General features: G+C 43.5%; 2 protein-coding genes across 3 annotated transcripts in view; one reads left to right on the top strand and one right to left on the bottom strand.

The window, feature by feature from the left end:
- The window catches only part of LOC126985072 (uncharacterized protein DDB_G0271670-like), a 25,686-nt gene extending 25,047 nt beyond the window's left edge, over positions 1 to 639 (bottom strand). Inside the window, exon 1 of the mRNA XM_050839466.1 lies at positions 61 to 639. Coding sequence (XP_050695423.1) covers positions 61 to 157 — 97 coding nt within the window. The 5' untranslated portion in view covers positions 158 to 639. The remainder of the gene's footprint in view (positions 1 to 60) is intronic.
- LOC126985070 (uncharacterized) overlaps positions 1 to 18,204 on the top strand; it is a 119,135-nt gene that overhangs the window by 51,239 nt on the left and 49,692 nt on the right. For both annotated transcript variants that reach the window (XM_050839464.1, XM_050839465.1), the window contains 6 exons: positions 8,262 to 8,454; positions 13,619 to 13,815; positions 15,780 to 15,891; positions 16,474 to 16,644; positions 17,421 to 17,673; positions 17,780 to 17,918. In XM_050839464.1, coding sequence (XP_050695421.1) covers positions 8,262 to 8,454; positions 13,619 to 13,815; positions 15,780 to 15,891; positions 16,474 to 16,644; positions 17,421 to 17,673; positions 17,780 to 17,918 — 1,065 coding nt within the window. The remainder of the gene's footprint in view (positions 1 to 8,261; positions 8,455 to 13,618; positions 13,816 to 15,779; positions 15,892 to 16,473; positions 16,645 to 17,420; positions 17,674 to 17,779; positions 17,919 to 18,204) is intronic.

Raw genomic sequence — 18,204 nt, forward strand, 5'->3', positions numbered from 1 at the left:
TATTTATTTATTTTTTTTTTTTGTGTGTGTATATATATGTGTTTGTGCGCGTGGACCCACCTCGCGTGCGTAGAACTTGGTGGAGGCTGGCGGAGCTGTGGTAGAGAACATGATGGACGTCCCCCACCTCGCACTCCACTTTCTTGCTGCTCTCCATCCTTCCCTCCTCTCCTCTCCCCTCCCTCCCTCCCTCCCTTCTCACTCCCTCACTCGCAGCCTCTTCTATCAAACCCCTTTGGAGAGGCACGCTGCAGATGGCCCTTTAAATATACTCTTGCAGGGCCCTTTAAAAATACACCTTCAAGGTCGTTTAAGTTCAACCGTTGCAGAGTCAGATTTAGAAGTATCCAAGTAACCGAGTCTTCATAACTTACAAGTCGCACACGTTTGCTTAAATTCCTCTCTAAGTCAAGTTAAGTAACACGTAAAACTAGTTAAGAAATCACAAGTGCAACCATTCTTCTTAGGTCTTCAAACAGCAGCAGCGACGGACATCGAATTATCTCTCTTTCCGTAACACCAAAGAACAACAACAGCGACAATCAGTTCCGTTTTCGTTCTCTTTGTGCGCCACGCGGTGAGCCACTGATGGAGGTGAGAGCGCCCGTAACGCGTCCGCCCCCTTGCGAGGTTAGGCCGCGACTGAGGTGTTAGTGGGACTGGGTGTGGAACTGTAGGTGATTGTAAAGGAGGAGGAGGAGGAGGAGGAGATGTCGATGGTGATGGAGGAGAAGGAAGAGGAGGAGGAGGAGGAGAAGGCGAGTTACACCATCGAGCCAGTCAGTCACTCTGTCGCGAGAGAGAGAGAGAGAGAGAGAGAGAGAGAGAGAGAGAGAGAGAGAGAGAGAGAGAGAGAGAGAGAGAGAGAGAGAGAGAGAGAGAGAGAGAGAGAGAGAGAGAGAGAGAGAGAGAGAGAGAGAGAGAGAGAGAGAGAGAGAGATTTGAGTTGGCTCGTTTCGAAGATATTAGGTTACAAAGTCATATCAGTATTGGTATTAGGATTATTAAATGATTGCGTCCTTGACTGATACGCTTTTCAGAGAGAGAGAGAGAGAGAGAGAGAGAGAGAGAGAGAGAGAGAGAGAGAGAGAGAGAGAGAGAGAGAGAGAGAGAGAGAGAGAGTCATAACGTAAACACACACACACCTCTGCCCTCTATAATTACTAAACGAGAGAGGAAATGAATGCAATGGCGCTGGTGAACTCTCTTTTGGGGGAGATAAATGAAGTACGGTTGAAAGCATGAGTCTCGTGAAGAGGAAAGTTGAAAGGAGGAGAGAAAGGAGGAGGAAGAGGAGGAGAGTGAAGAAGACGACTAGAAGGGAGAGGAGAAGGATGAGGATGCAGAGGACGAATAGAGTAAGGAGGAGGAGGAGGAAGTGGAGGAAAATAAAAATGAGAAAGAAGATCAAGAAGAACAAGAAGATTAAGAAAAAGAAGATGAAAAGGGAGAAAAATGAGAAGGCAGAAGATCAAGAACAAGATGATGATTAAGAAAAAGAAGAAGAAAAGGGAGAAAAATGAGAAGGCAGAAGATGAAGAACAAGAAGAACAGGAAGATTAAGAAAAAGAAGAAGAAAAGGGAGAAAAATGAGAAGGCAGAAGATCAAGAACAAGATGATGATTAAGAAAAAGAAGAAGAAAAGGGAGAAAAATGAGAAGGCAGAAGATAAAGAACAAGAAGATTAAGAAAAAGAAGAAGAAGAAAAGGGAGAAAAATGAGAAGGCAGAAGATGAAGAACAAGAAGAACAAGATTAAGCAAAAGAAGAAGAAAAGGGAGAAAAATGAGAAGGGAGAAGATGAAGAACAAGAAGATCATTAAGAAAAAGAAGAAGAAAAGGGAGAAAAATGAGAAGGCAGAAGATCAAGAACAAGAAGAACAGGAAGATTAAGAAAAATAAGTAGAAGAAAAGGGAGAAAAATGAGAAGGGAGAAGATGAAAAACAAGAAGATGATTAAGAAAAAGAAGAAGAAAAGGGAGAAAAATGAGAAGGCAGAAGATAAAGAACAAGAAGAACAAGAAGATTAAGAAAAAGAAGAAGAAAAGGGAGAAAAATGAGAAGGCGGAAAATGAAGAACAAGAAGAACAAGAAGATTAAGAAAAAGAAGAAGAAGAAAAGGGAGAAAAATGAGAAGGCGGAAAATGAAGAACAAGAAGAACAGGAAGATTAAGAAAAATAAGTAGAAGAAAAGAGAGAAAAATGAGAAGGGAGAAAATGAAGAACAAGAAGAACAAGAAGATTAAGAAAAAGAAGAAAGGGGAGAAAAAAAGAAGAAGAAAGGATGACAATAATAATGGATGAGAAGAAAGAGAACAAGAACAAGAAGCAAAATAAAATAAATGACAAAAAGAATCAAGAGAAAAGAAGATCCACAACAAAAAAACAACACAAAAGGAACGACAAAAACAAAAAAACAAAAAGAAGAACAGTAGAAGGGATAGAAAGAAAGAAAGAAAGGAAGAACAAAAAAGAAAACAACAACAAAACAACAAAAAACAAGAACAAAAAGAGAATACGAGTTAACAGTAGAGAATATAAAAGATGAGGAAGAAGAAGAACAACAACAAGACAAAAGAAAAACAAACAACAACAGCAAAACAACGTAAACAAGAACAAGAAGAGAAGGGTTCGAGGGTTGCTCACTCACTCACACACTCCCTCCCTTCCTCCCTCCAGGTGTCGGCCCAGGTAGAATAGAACAAAACCTAACAATGTAGGGAGTGGTATGGGCTGGTGGGAAGCGTACAAGGTGAGTGTCAGCTGGGACGGAGGGGGAAAAAGGGTGGAAGAATGTACTATTGAAGGAAGGGAAGGGCGGGTCGCGAAGAAAGACGAGCTGTGGAGGACGTATGAGTCGAGAGAGAGGAAATGAGAGTCGAGAGTGGAAGCGAGAGCATACAGAGAGGGGAAAAGACAGCAGTGAGAGTGGAAATGAGTGGAGGGAGAGTGGAATTGAGAGCATATTGAAAAGGGAAGAAACAGCAGTGGGAGTGGAAATGACAGGAGGGAGAGTGGAATTGAGAGCATATTGAAAAGGGAAGAAACAGCAGTGGGAGTGGAAATGACAGGAGGGAGAGTGGAATTGAGAGCATATTGAAAAGGGAAGAAACAGCAGTGGGAGTGGAAATGACAGGAGGAAGAGTGGAATTGAGAGCATATTGAAAAGGGAAGAAACAGCAGTGGGAGTGGAAATGACAGGAGGGAGAGTGGAATTGAGAGCAGGAGGTGGGTGAGGAGAACGACTAGAATAGAGAGGAAGAGAAGGAGGAAGAGAGGAAAGAAAGTGAGAAGGAAAAAGAAGGAGAAAGAGAACAAGAAGAACAAGAAGAAGAAGAAGATGAAGAAGAACAAGAAAGAGTGAAGTCTGAGTGAAGGAGGAAGAGGTGAAAGAGAGAAAGAAAAAGAAGAAGAGAAAAGAGAAAAAGAACAAGGAAAACAAGGACAAGAAGAACAAGAACAAGAAGATGAAGAAAAAAAAGAGTGAAATTGAGAATCCAGGAAATAAAAGTGAGAGTTTGAAGAATACAATTGAGAGTCGAGTGAATAAAAGTGAAAAATACAATGAGAGTAAAAATAACAGCAGTAATAAATAGCTAGACTCCATCCACGTTAACCGCGCAACTAAGCCCCTCCCACTTATCCCTGAGACTCCATATCATTGGCTAACCCACAAGCAAAAGGCCACGCCCCCTACGAATCACCCTGCATGTCATTGGTGGATACTGTGATAGAGGTGGAATCTTATTGGAGGCTAGGAACTTGGGTGGGCGTGGCCTAATTTCGGTGCTAACGTAAACGGTGTGTTGTAGATTGAGAGGAGAGGAAATGAGAGTGGAAGTGAGGATTGAAGTACAAGTGAGAGTGAATGAGAGAGAGAAAAGGATGCTGGGAAATGTGAAATCTTATTATTGAAATCATATTGGTGGGCGTGTCTAAATTTCGAGGCTAACTTAAACGGTGTAATGTGAGTCGTGAGGAGAGGAAGAGAGAGTGGAAGAGAGAGAGAGAGAGAGAGAGAGAGAGAGAGAGAGAGAGAGAGAGAGAGAGAGAGAGAGAGAGAGAGAGAGAGAGAGAGAGAGAGAGAGAGAGAGAGAGATGCTGGGAGAGGTGAGATCATATTGAAGGTTGAAATCTTACCGGTGGGCGTGGCTATATTTCGAGGCTAACATAAACGAATTGATGAGTTGATGAATTGATGAAGAGGAAGAGAGAATGGAAGTGAGTGAGTGAGAGAGAAAGAGAGATGCTGGGAGAGGTGAGATCGTATTGGAGGTTGAAATCTTACTGGTGGGCGTGGCTATATTTCGAGGCTAACATAAACGAATTGATGAGTTGATGAATTGATGAAGAGGAAGAGAGAATGGAAGTGAGAGTGAGTTAAAGAGAAAGAGAGATGCTGGGAGAGGTGAGATCGTATTGGAGGTTGAAATCTTATTGGAGGGCGTGGCTAAAGTTCGAGGCTAACATAAACGGATCAAGAGGAGAAGAGAAGAGAAGAAGAGAATGGAAGAGGGGAGAGTGGAAGAGGAGTAGTGGGAAACGAAAGAGTGAATGACTGGCTGGGTGAGTGAGTAAGTGGATGAGTAACAACTAAGAATGCATAACGGAAAAATAAGGAGATAACACGCCATACCCAAATAAATGACACACCACTTGCGTTAATTGATAAAGTAGCGATATCACGTCATTGCAAAGGTATACATGAGAGAGAAAGGCCTTATTCATTTCGTCTTTTTAACGGGGTAACTAAGGAGATCTTAAGTTAGTGACCAGGAGATTTTACGTATTATTGGCAGACAAAATAATAAAACAATGCAAAAGTATACGTAAGAGAGAAAGGATGAATCTGAGGCATTTTTCATTTCGTCTTTTTAACGGGGTAACTAAAGAAAGCTTAAGTTAGTGACCAGGATATTTTACGTATTATTGGCAGACAAAATAATAAAACAATGCAAAGGTATACATGAGAGAGAAAGGATGAATCTGTGGTCTTTTTCATTTCGTCTTTTTAACGGGGTAACTAAACAGAGATTAAGTTAGTGACCAGAAGATCTATGTATTATTCGCAAAACCTAACTGGGAGTGCCGGAGGAAAGCGAGAGAATAAAAAGGGAGAGAGGAAAAGAATAGGAGGATTATGGAGAGGAAGGGAGAAAGGAACTATAAATATGAGGGAATTGAGGAAGAGTTATATATGATTCGATTCTCTTTCGGGAACTACACAGACACAATACTTGAGTCACCTTTGTTTTGCTCCATTACGTATGTCAGCCTCCCTTTCTCTCTCTCTCTCTCTCTCTCTCGCCGCATCTTTTCTTATCCGTTAATGAGAGAGAGAGAGAGAGAGAGAGAGAGAGAGAGAGAGAGAGAGAGAGAGAGAGAGAGAGAGAGAGAGAGAGAGAGAGAGAGAGAGAGAGAGAGAGAGAGAGAGATATAGAGAGTGAGAGAGAGAGAGAGAGAGAGAGAGAGAGATTATCCTCACGTGTCACGTGTGTTTTTTGATTTTTTTATCGTCCATTTAAATGTTTATTGAAATCTTGTTTAACACACACACACACACACACACACACACACACACACACACACACACACACACACACGAGGGGTCAAAGGTCAGAGCTGCCAGTTTTGAGGTCAAGAGTGTGGCTTTCCTTCCTGTGCACCGCGAGGCGTGTATACGTGTGTGTGTGTGTGTGTGTGTGTGTGTGTGTGTGTGTGTGTGTGTGCTCTCACCTGCATTCACCTACATTTATTAAGGGTCAACCACTGATAAGAAATACAGTAAAAGGAAAAAAAAAGAAGGAAAGACATCAGACAACAACAACAACAACAACAACAATGACAACAACAACATCATCATCATCATCAACAACCACAAAAACAAAAACAAAAACAACAATAACAACAACACAACATTCCTAAAAAAACGAAATGAAAAGAGGAAAGGAAAAAATATAATAGTCATCGCTCTTTTTATTTATTTTCTTCAATTTTTTTTTATTATTATTATTATTCCTTTAAACACATTTGTTATTGTTTTTGTTTTCGTCGGATTCACCAATCAATGCAATTTTTACCCTTCCTAGTCTATCTGTCTATCTATCTACTTATCTATCTATCTGTCACCCATATATCATGTACTCTTAGTAGTGATATAATGGTTCCTTTTTAGTATTTTTTTTCTTCTTTTTTTTACTTTTTTTAAGCTTCTAACATATCTTTTTCGCTCCGTCATTTTCCTGTTAACTTTTACTTTTTGCTTTATCATTTCCTTTTAGATCGACCTTTTTCTTTTTCGCTTCATCATTTTCCTTTTTCTTATCATCTTTATTTTGCTGCGTCATTATTTTTCCTCTTTGATTTTTTTGCTTCATTTTCCTTTTTCCTGTCATCTTTATTTTGCTGCCTCGTCATTTTTTCCCTTTTTTAACTTCTTTTTTGCTTCATTTTCCTTTTTCCTGTCATCTTTATTTTGCTGCCTCATCATTTTTTCCCTTTTTTAACTTCTTTTTTTATTCATTTTCCTTTTTCCTATCATCTTTATTTTCCTGCCTCGTCATTTTTTCCCTTTTTGAATTTCTTTTTTTGATTCATTTTCCTATTTTCCTATCATCTTTATTTTCCTGCCTCGTCATTTTTTTCCCTTTTTGAATTTCTTTTTTTTGCTTCATTTTCCTATTTTCCCATCATCTTTATTTTCCTGCCTCGTCATTTTTTCCCTTTTTGAATTTCTTTTTTTGCTTCATTTTCCTATTTTCCCATCATCTTTATTTTCCTGCCCCATCATTTTTTCCCTTTTTGAACTTTTTGCTTCATTTTCCTTTCTTCCAACATATCTATTTTGCTGTATCATTATTTTCCCTTTTTTTATTTTTTTGCTTCATTTTCCTATTTTCCTAACATCTATTTTGCTTCATTAGTTTTCCTTTTTTTAAAATTTTCTTTCTTGCTTCGTCAATTTCCTTTTTGACCTTTTCTTTCCTACTTCATTTCCCTTTTAAACTTTTCCTCTTCCTCTTTCACCGGCTAATTCCACTTTTCTTTTCTTTTTCCATCTACCACATTTCTTTTTTTAATTTTCTAATGTATTTTCTTTCCTCTTTCTTCTTTATTCCTCTCTCTTCTATATTTCTCTTTCTTCCATATTCCTCTTTCTTTTCTCTTCCTCTTTTTTCTATATTCCTCTTTCTTCTATCGCATTTATATTGCCTCTCCTCTTTCTTCTACCGCTTATAATGCTTTCTTTCTTCCCCTACCTCTTATATTTTCCTCTTTAATTCCTCTTTCCTTCTATAATATCCTCTTAAAAGTGTCCATCAACAAATAAGGTAATGGAGGTGTTGATTTTAAGGAGCAAAACAAGAAATCAAATCGTCTATATTTTCTTTATGTCGTCTATGAAATTTCCGTCCGATTGGATTGTAAGGCTTTTAGTGTTGTTATTGTTTTCTCTCTCTCTCTCTCTCTCTCTCTCTCTCTCTCTCTCTCTCTCTCTCGCTATGGCTTTCTCTTTTTTCCTCCCTCCCTCTTTTCTGGTGGAGTTGAAGACGTAATTGTTGCCATCATCATTATCCTCACTTTTTCTTTCCTTCTCACACTCGCTTCTTTCTCTCCTTTCCTCCTTCCCCTTCTCTCTTTCCTCCCTCTTTCCCTCACGCACAGCCACACGCGAATCTCTGCTGTTCTTTCCTCTTTTCCAGTTCCGCCTTCTCCTCCTCCTTATCATCGTCATCATTATTTTCTTTTTCCTCTTCTTCGTGCTCTTCCCATTGTGGCCTTATCTTCCTATTCTTCTATTATTTCCATCTTTTTCTCCTGTACTTCCTTCTTCTTCTCGTCCTCCTCCTCCTTTCATTGTGTTCTTCCTTTACCATTTTTTTTTCCTTCTCCTCCTCCTCCTCCTCCTCGTTGTAACACTCTTCCTATTATGTTCTTGTCACGTCTTCTGTTCCTATTCTCCTCCTAACCTTTCCCTTTTTTTCGTCTAGCGTCACTCTCTTCCTCCTCCTCCTCCTCCTCCTCCTCCTTCTTCTTCCTCCTATTGTGCTTTCAAGTTCCTGTGTTCTTTTTCTTGTTACATTCTTCCTTTTCCTCTTCTTACTCTGCTTACTACTACTACTACTACTACTACTACTACCATTAAACTACCAAACTAACTACCTAACAACCTAACTACCTCAATAACTACTTAACTACCCAACTACCTAACAACACCGATCATCAACCAGCCTCACCACTCCCTCTCTCCCTCACGCGCAGGAGATGAACTTCCCAGCCTCCATCGTCGGCCAGTTCCCTTCGTGCACCAAGTCGGTTACCATTCGGCTCGACGGCACGGTTATCCGGCTCAAGCAGAAGCGGGAAGTGACGGTGAACGGGGTCGAACTGAAGGACCTGCCTGCCTGGGTGAACGGAGTGTACATCAAGACAGCCTCGAGTCTCTTTATCATGGGTGAGTTTGGGGGAGGAGGAGGAGGAGAAAGAGGAGGAGGAAGAGGAGAAGAAGGAGGAGGAGGAGTATTACCAGAGTGAGTATGTGGGAATGAGACGCAGAATGAAGCATGGGAGGTATGGAGAGGAGGAAGGAGAGGGCAGAATAAGGGTAGAGAGAGGAGGAAGAAGGAGGCATAGGAAGGGGAGACAGAGAGGAAGAAAGAGGGTGGCGATGAGGGGAAATGGTGAGAAATGGATGACCAGTGTAGGGTGGAGAAAAGGATGAGAGATAGAGAAGGTAGAGAGGAAGGAAGAGGCAGTGAGGGAATGGGAAATAGGAGTGGATATAGGGAGATAGAGAGGAGGAAGGAGGAGACAGGGGAGGGTGTAGAGGCAGAATGGAGGAAAAGGATGCAAGGGGGTGGATGGGGGAGTGGGAAGATGCAGGGGAATGGGTGATTGGTGTTAGGCAGTTCGGTAGTTAGTCTTGGTAGTTTAATAGTAGTAGTAGTAGTAGTAGTAGTAGTAGTAGTAGTAGTAGTAGTAGTAGTAGTAGTAGTAGTAGGATGACCAGAGTGGATATGGGGGAAGAGATGTAGGGGGTGGATGGGTGAGAGAGAGAGAGAGAGAGAGAGAGAGAGAGAGAGAGAGAGAGAGAGAGAGAGAGAGAGAGAGAGAGAGAGAGAGAGAGAGAGAGAGAGAGAGAGAGAGAGAGAGAGAGAGAGAGACTATATGGGTTTGTATGGATGAATAGGCATATGTGGTCCTCCTCCTCTTTCTCCTCCTGTTCCATCTCTCTTTTCCTACCATATACGGATAGTAGAGGGAGGGATCAAACAAAGGAGGAGGAAGAAGAGGAGGAGGAGGAGGAGGAGCGGAAGGAAATTATTAGATCTATTATCGTTTTTCTTCCGTGCGGGGAAAAATAATTGAATGGATGGATAGCAAAAGGGAAGGAGAAGGAGCAGAAACAAAGATTAAAAGAACTCCAAAACCCACGATTGCAATTCTATAAAGGAATAAACAGGGAGAAGAGAAAGATAAATAACTCCCTTCCTAGCCTCCAAAATGGGTAGGTGGGTAGCAGAGGGAAGGTGACTGAGCAGAAACAAGGACTACAGGAACTCCATAACCCACGATTGCAATTCTATAAAGGAGGAACAGGGAGAAGAGAAAGAGAAATAACTCCCTACCTAGCCTCCAGAATGGGTAGACAGGTAGCAGAGGGAAGGTGACTGAGCAGAAACAAGGACTACAGGAACTCCAAAACCCACGATTGCAATTCTATAAAGGAATAAACAGGGAGAAGAGAAAGAGAAATAACTCCCTACCCAGCCTTCAGAATGGGTAGATGGGTAGCAGAGGGAAGATGAAGGAGCAGAAACAAGGATTATGGAAAGGTAGAAGAGGAAAGGTGAAGGAGCAGAAACAAGGATTATGGATAGGTAGCAGAGGGGAGGTGAAGGAGAAGAAACAAACAAGGATTATGGATAGGTAGCAGAGGGGAGGTGAAGGAGAAGAAACAAACAAGGATTATGGATAGGTAGAAGAGGGGAGGTGAAGGAGAAGAAACAAACAAGGATTATGGATAGGTAGATGAGGGGAGGCGAAGGAGCAGAAACAAACAAGGATTCAAGGAACTATTATAAAACCCATGATTGCAATTCTATAAAGGAGGAACACTCATAAGGACCCGATTGATCTCCTTTTGGTCCTTTGGAAATAGTTGATGCGAGGGGTTGATGAAAGCGTCTGAGAGAAAAACCGACCCATGATTGCAAGTCTGTAAAGGCGGGGCAAGGAGAGGAGAGCGAGACCAGCACCCTCCACCCATCCTTCAAAATAGGTTAAGGGGAGAAAGTGCCGGAAAGAAAGGTGGGAACGAGAGCAAGGGAGGAGGGAAAGAGGTCCACGCTGACGTATTTTATGGGTGAGAAAGAGGAGGGAGGAGGCGTGGAGGGGGAAGAGAGGAAGGAGGAAAGGTGGAGATAGCAAAAGAGTTGGAAAGTTTCGTTTAGTCGGCGCAACATCTGTGGTCATATGCCGGGAGGAGGTAGCAGAGAGGAAGGAAGAAGCAAGGAGGAGCTGGATAAGGAGAAGGTATAGAGAGATAGAGAGGAGGAAGGAGACATAGAGGGAGGGGTTAGAAAAGAAAGGAGGCATGGTAGGTGAAGAGGAGGAAGAAAGAGGCATAGAAGGAAGGCATAGAGAGAAGGGAGGAGGAAGCATGGACGGAGGTAGAGAGGAAGGAGGAAAAATGGAGGGAGAACGGAGAAGAGATATAGGGGGACAGAGAGAAGAAGAAGAAGGCATGGAGAAGGTAGAAAGAAAGGAGGAGGAAGAAGCCATGGAGGGGGAGGGGTAGGAGAGGAAGGAGGAGGTGGAGAGGAAGGAGGAGGAGGTGGAGAGGAAGGAAGAGGGCGGCGGTGAGGTAAAATGACTGTTTGGAGCACACGCCTGGGAAATGAAAACCGTGTGAAGAAAACACTCTCTCCGGCGCTGGCAAAGTGGGCGTAGAGAGAGAGAGAGAGAGAGAGAGAGAGAGAGAGAGAGAGAGAGAGAGAGAGAGAGAGAGATTGGAAAATTGTCAAACCACCGCTATTCTCTGCGCCTGGAAATAGCGTCGCTGCTGCCGTTACGAAGAACTGTGGCGAGGAACACAACCAGACAGTTTAGCGAGCGTTTACGGAGAAGACTTGAAAGACTTGGAGAGGTGGGGGGGAGAAGGAGGAATGGGTGGGTGTGGAAGAGAGAGAGAGGAGGTGGTATAGGGGGATAGAGAGGAGGAGGAAGGAGAGATGGAGAGGGTAGGGAGGAAGGAGGAAGCAGGATGGAGGAGGAAGGAGGTGGTTTAGGGGGATAGAGAGGAGGAAGGAGGAGAGGAAAGAGAGATGGAGTGGTTAGGGAGGAAGGAGGAAGGAGGTGGTATAGGGGGATAGAGAGGAGGAAGGAGAGATTGAGTGGTTAGGGAGGAACGATGAAGCAGGGTGGGGGAGGAGAAGAAGGAGCGAGCGTTTTGCTTTGTCGCTTCGAACTCCAAGAAAGTGGCTTCGAAATGCAAGAAATTGGCTTCGAACTCAGCACTTTGAGGTCTCGTGTACTCGTTTCTCACACACTACACGTTTCCCCCGACACGCCTGGAGAGAAAACTTAACATATCCCCTTGTACGCGAAATACCCATATTCTTTTAACCATTACGCCGCCCAAGCACATATTTTGAGCAAGGCTTTCTTAGGAGTTTCAAGTCAATTTCATGGTTAGTTTTATGACCCTAATGGTAGTTTGACAAAGCCTCTGCTCTATGAAAGTAAAAATCACTTATGAGAACGCGTATAACCTCTTTTTTGGCCTTTAGGGATAATTGACGTGAGCCGTAAGCGAATACTGATCAAAGACATGCGTATCTTGAAAGGGGGCAAGGTCGTGATATTTAATAACTATAGGAAACACAAACAAACAGAGGTACAGTAGCTAAACGACATCACCTTTTGTTAATTCATCTCAGGTACGGCGGCAGCAGCATTTACCTGTCGTACCTGAGGGCTTAGCGATATCAGGTGACTTGGTGAGCACCTGAACGGCCCTACGTGTGACATTGAGAAGTAGGGACACCATAGGATTTGTTATTTTATTTCATCGACTTAGAGAAAAGAGGTTCAAATTTCAAGCTGAAGGATGCAAGGGAAGGAGGAGGAGGCGAGAGAGAGAGAGAGAGAGAGAGAGAGAGAGAGAGAGAGAGAGAGAGAGAGAGAGAGAGAGAGAGAGAGAGAGAGAGAGAGAGAGAGAGAGAGAGAGAGAGAGAGAGAGAGCACTCTATTGACCACCTGTTCCGGCATTTTCAGTAATAATTTTCGAGACATTGTGGCGGGCATTTATTAATAGGTGTCTTCTGTTTAGCTCTCCATCACCCCCCCCCTCCCCCCCATAAAAAAAAGTCCAGCAGCATCCACACAAAAACAGGATTATATAGTTTCTTTGGAATGGAGTCTCGTTACAAGCTCGAGTCGGTATCCGAAGCTCAAACGAAGCCTCAACCTCACTGCGTTCACTCAGCTCGCAACACTCAGCACGGGGCAGGAGGAGGCTGTGATGAGCGGTGACAGGCGAACTTGTGATCAGTACTTTGTGACGCTTTCTGACATATGAGGGTAAAGGGGCTATTACACTGGGCAAATTTTCCGTGGATCTTCAGTCAAACCACGATTTCCGCTGGCGTGGTTCTCATATTTCCGTGGTTTTCTGGCGTGTCCACGATCTTCCAAAGCTACGGTAGATTTCACCGAAGGACGACGGTATTACTCACCATCTTCATCAGCAACAATAACAAGAAACAATTGAGAACCACGCTAGCGGAAATCGTGGTTTGACTGAAGATCTACGGAAAATATGCCCAGTGTAATAGCCCCTTAAGAGTGGTGGGTAGTTCTGACACTGCTTCCCATGGCTTGCAGTGAGCTATGGCCGAGACAAGTGGTAGGACAGCCAGAGGAAGGGTTATGTGGCTGAGGAAGCTGGCTCAAGGTGATCTAACTAACACTTTCCTCCGCTTGGGTTCGGGGGCTTCGTGGTGCAGTGGTTAGCACACTCGGCTCACAATCGAGAGAGCCTGGGTTCGATTCCCGGGCGGAGTGGAACAATTTGGGCGGCTTTTCCGATACCCTACGCTCCTGTCCACCCAGCAGGGAATGGGTACCAGGTATTAATCGGGGGTTGTGTCCTGTCTGTTGAGGTCTGCTTCCTTCTCCTATAATTCCTTCCCCCTCCTGTCTCTCTCCGGCACGGGTTCGATTCCCTGGTGGAGTGGAAAAATTTGGGCGGCTTTTCCGATACCCTACGCCTCTGTCCACCCAGCAGTGAATGAGTACCAGGTATTAATCGGGGGCTGTGTCCTGTCTCCTGGGGTCTGCTTCCTTCTCCTATAATTCCTTCCCCCTCCTGTCTCTCTCCGGCACGGGTTCGATTCCCTGGTGGAGTGGAAAAATTTGGGCGGCTTTTCCGATACCCTACGCCTCTGTCCACCCAGCAGTGAATGAGTACCAGGTATTAATCGGGGGCTGTGTCCTGTCTCCTGGGGTCTGCTTCCTTCTCCTATAATTCCTTCCCCTCCTGTCTCTCTCCGGCATATGACTACAGATGTTGCGCCGACTAAACGAAATTTTCCAACTTTCCACCTGGGTTACAGTGGAGCTGAGCAATGGCCTGGACGTGTGGTGGGACGGCCAGACGAGAGTGTACGTCGACGCCCCGGCAGAGTTCCGCGGGCTGACGGCGGGTCTCTGCGGCACCTTCACCGACAACCAGCGGGACGACTTCCTCACCCCCGAAGGAGACATCGAGCAGAACGCCATCGCCTTCGCCAACAAGTGGAAGACCTCGGAGGTGAGATCTTTAAATAGGACATGGTTGGTATTATAAGACACGCTCGCTTCTCACATCAGCTATTTCTTAAGGTCAAAGAGGGGATCAGTCGTGTTCTTTTGAGTGTTTCTTTAGGTTCATGGTACAGAGGAAGGGTCACACTATCATCAGGATCATAGAACTACTCCTGGAAATGCCCACAACTCCTACGAAAGCCTTGTCAAATATGTGTTCTTGAGCGATGAAATGTCAAATAACACGACCCTAATGGGACATATTCTCAAACATTTTGTCACCCAAACACACACATTTGACATGGCTTTCGTAGGGGTTATGGGCCTTTCCAGGGGGTAGTTCAATGACCCTGGTGATAGTTTGACTCTTCCTCTAAACCCCGAACCCCAAAAAACAATCTCTAGAATCCGATTGATCATGTTTTCGTCCTTTGCAAATAGTTGATGCAGGTGTTGGAAGCGTCTAAGAATACCGCCCAAGGGTCGTATTTTAAAACATTTCGTCGCCCAAGTTCACATATTTGACATGGCTTTCGTAGGAGCTGTAGGCCTTTCCAGGTGGAGTTTTATGACCCTGGTGGTAGTTTGACCCTTCTTCTGTGCCATGAACCTTAGAAAAACACTCATGAAAACCCGATTGACCCCCTCTTTGACCTTTAGAAATAGTCGATTTGAGAAGCGATGGTGTCTTAAAATACACCCCTAAATAAATCAACCTTCTCACCTGGCAAACACAATACTTTTTTTTTCTTCTTCCCAATACCCGAGGACTAGCAGTGAATATAAAATGCCCAAATGGAGGTAATGAAAGAATGTTCCTTCAACGGTATCCACTTAATGTCCTATGCAGGTGTAGATTCACAGGTGTTGATCATTGAGGGATAGTGCATGTTATAACCATAATTATTAACTGATTGATAGTTTATTGTTGCAAGTAAACAACAAAGGAGAATGGCTTATACAACTAAGGATACATATGGAAGTAGCACCAGGAAACTAAAAAGATACAATGGTAGGGGACACATGCTATTTTTTAAGGAATAACGCTGAGGAATGGTAGGGGACACATGCTATTTTTTAAGGAATAACGCTGAGGAATGGTAGGGGACACATGCTATTTTTTAAGGAATAACGCTGAGGAATGGTAGGGGACATGCTATTTTTTAAGGAATGACACTGAGGAATGGTAGGGGACACATGCTATTTTTTAAGGAATAACGCTGAGGAATGGTAGGGGACATGCTATTTTTTAAGGAATGACACTGAGGAATGGTAGGGGACACATGCTATTTTTTAAGGAATGACACTGAGGAATGGTAGGGGACACATGCTATTTTTTAAGGAATGACGCTGAGGAATGGTAGGGGACACATGCTATTTTTTAAGGAATGACGCTGAGGAATGGTAGGGGACACATGCTATTTTTTAAGGAATAACGCTGAGGAATGAAGAACTGGGGTGATATAATGGAACGTTATTTAGGCTGGTGTATTACCGCGATGGTACTTCGATCTTTGTAGGGGACTCGAATCAACCTTTTCCCTTGACGTAAACTCAACTGACACTTTTTTCCCAAGACCTAGGTCAGTATTATAGGGCACATTCGCTTGTCACATCAACTATTTCTAAAGGTCAAAGTGGGGATCATTCGGGTTCTAATGAGTGTTTCTTTAGGTTCACGGTACAGAGGAAGGGTCAGACTACCACCAGGGTCATAAAACTACTTCTGGAAATGCCTCAAACTCCTACGAAAGCCTTGTCAAATATGTGAACTTGGGCGACGAAACGTTTAGTAATACGGTCCCTAATTACTATGAGTGAAAAGAATATATCACCATAGACAAAAGGAAAGTAAATAGAGAAGAGAGTAGAAATTAGGTATGCTTTTCAGCTGGTATTTGGCTATGGAGGGTGGACTGAGCACCTATAGAAGGGAAGAACTTATTTTTTTGTTCCTAATGTTCCTCCCAGCGATGCGAGAACCAGCCCCAGGCGGAGGAGGCGCGGCCCTGCGAGACCCACGTGCAGAACAAGGCGGTGGCGGAGAAGTTCTGCGCCAAGATCAAGTCCAGCCTCTTCTCCAGTGAGTGAACCCCCCCCCCTCTCTCTCTCTCTCTCTCTCTCTCTCTCTCTCTCTCTCATATACATAAAAAAAAAAACAGTATAAGAGAGATGTGATTAAAATATACATGTAGAAACTATATGTCAGTCACTTCTATGCCCCTCTCTCCCCTCCTATGGTCTATGTGGTCTGAGCATCTATGTAAATCTATGTACAAATCCCTCCAGTATGTCAGTCACTTCTATGCCTCCCTCTCCCCTCCTATGGTCTATGAGGTCTGAGCATCTATGTAAATCTATGTACAAATCCCTCCAGTATGTCAGTCACTTCTATGCCTTCCTCTCCCCTCCTATATAATTATGGTCTGTGTGGTCTGAGCATCTATTTAAATCTATGTACAAATCCCTCCAGTATGTCAGTCACTTCTATGCCTCCCTCTCCCCTCCTATATAATTATGGTCTGTGTGGTCTGAGCATCTATGTAAATCTATGTACAAATCCCTCCAGTATGTCAGTCACTTCTATGCCTCCCTCTCCCCTCCTATATAATTATGGTCTGTGTGGTCTGAGCATCTGTGTAGATCTATGTACAAACCCCTCCAGAGTGCCACCTCGAAGTGGACCCCGAGCCTTACTACCGCGACTGCCTCTATGACATGTGCTCCTGCGAGACCAAGCTGGACGGGTGTCTGTGCCCCATCCTGGCGGCCTACAGCAAGGAGTGTGCCAGGAAGGGCATCACCATTGACTGGCGCGCAGAAGTTCGGGAGTGTGGTGAGTACTTACTATAGTGGGTGTGCTGGTTTATTAATGGATGATTCTGTAATTATGTCATTGTAGTAGTTAAGCTATTTTTCACATGATCCTGAGTTTTTAATATCTATCATTTTTTTTCACCCAATCAAGAGACCTCCTTCTATTAAAACTGGTATGGAGTAAGTGTGTTAGCAGGCTTTTTTGTTTTGTCGTAGTCTCTTTTCTGTTTTATTTTGTTGCGAGCTCTTATTGCTTTTTTTGTGTTTGCCCTTCAGGTTAATCTCTATCAGTTTTTTCACCCAATCGAGAGACCTCCTTCTATTAAAACTAGCATGGAGTCGTAAGTATGTTAACAGGCTTTTTTGTTTTCTTGCAGGTTTTTTTGTGTTTTATTTTGTTGCGAGCTCTTTTTTCCTTTTTTGTGTTTGCCTTTGAGGTGCTTCCTTTAATGTATGTTTGCCAGCACACACTTTGTCCTCCCACTGAAAATATTAATCATCTACATAAGAACATAAGGTATCTAATCCCACCTAATATCGCTGTCCATGAATTTATCTAGTCTATTTTAAGCCTATTCCACTCATCCACCACCCTGTTAGTAAACCAATTTTTGCCTATGTCCCTGTTGAATCTGAATTTATCCAGTTTAAACCCATTACTTCGTGTCCTACCCGGTTCTCTTACCAACAAAACCTTATGAATGTCTCCCTTATTAAAGCCCTTCATCCATTTATAAACCTCGTTTCTAGAGAATGCAAGTTTAACTGTTTGAGTCTTTCCTCCCTTTCGTCTAGGTGTGCACTGTACCGGTGGACAGAAGTACCAGGTCTGCGGCAACAGCTGTTCTCGCACCTGCCTGGACTTGGCGACCAATGTGGACTGCAAGAGGAAGTGCGTCGAGGGCTGCAATTGCCTCGAGGGATTCTCCTTGGACACCGAAGGCCTGTGTGTGCCCATCACCGAGTGCCCATGTGTCTACCAGGCCAAGGAGTACAAGCCTGGCTATGAGATGATGCAGATCCAGAATGACGGGACCTACAGAGTCTGGTAAGATCTTAATGTGCCATGTGTGTACATATATGAAAGGAACAAATGAACAGATTTAGATTCATCTTGTTATTCAGAAATGTATTAATAAAGCTGACCTTTACAGTGAATGTTTCAACACGGAATGGAACTGCTGGGAGCCACGAGGCAACGAGTCTGTAACACGGCCGCCACAAGTTCAGTGCAGCGAGGAGAACCACGAGGCCTACGTGGACTGCCTGCCAGAGGAGGAAAACACATGCCAGGTACATTAATGAAAAAGAATGGGCCTATAACTAGGATCTCAGGGCAGAATGGGTAAAAATAGGGTCAGGGATCAAACATCCATGCTTCAAGCTTTAGTGCTTTTTAAATTCACATATAGTTCACTTAGTAGTACACAGTTTCACTACCCTTTTGTTTTCATATTTGTACATAAGTGGGATATTAGAAATCAATCCATGGGGGGAGCAGCACCCTGTGTCCTCATGGCTGCAGGTCTGAATGAGACGGTCCTTTTTTCCACCTTTTAGTAAGCAAAATGATTGATGT

The sequence above is a fragment of the Eriocheir sinensis genome, chromosome 58 (assembly GCF_024679095.1).
Source record: "Eriocheir sinensis breed Jianghai 21 chromosome 58, ASM2467909v1, whole genome shotgun sequence".
Taxonomy (NCBI): Eukaryota; Metazoa; Arthropoda; class Malacostraca; order Decapoda; family Varunidae; genus Eriocheir; species Eriocheir sinensis.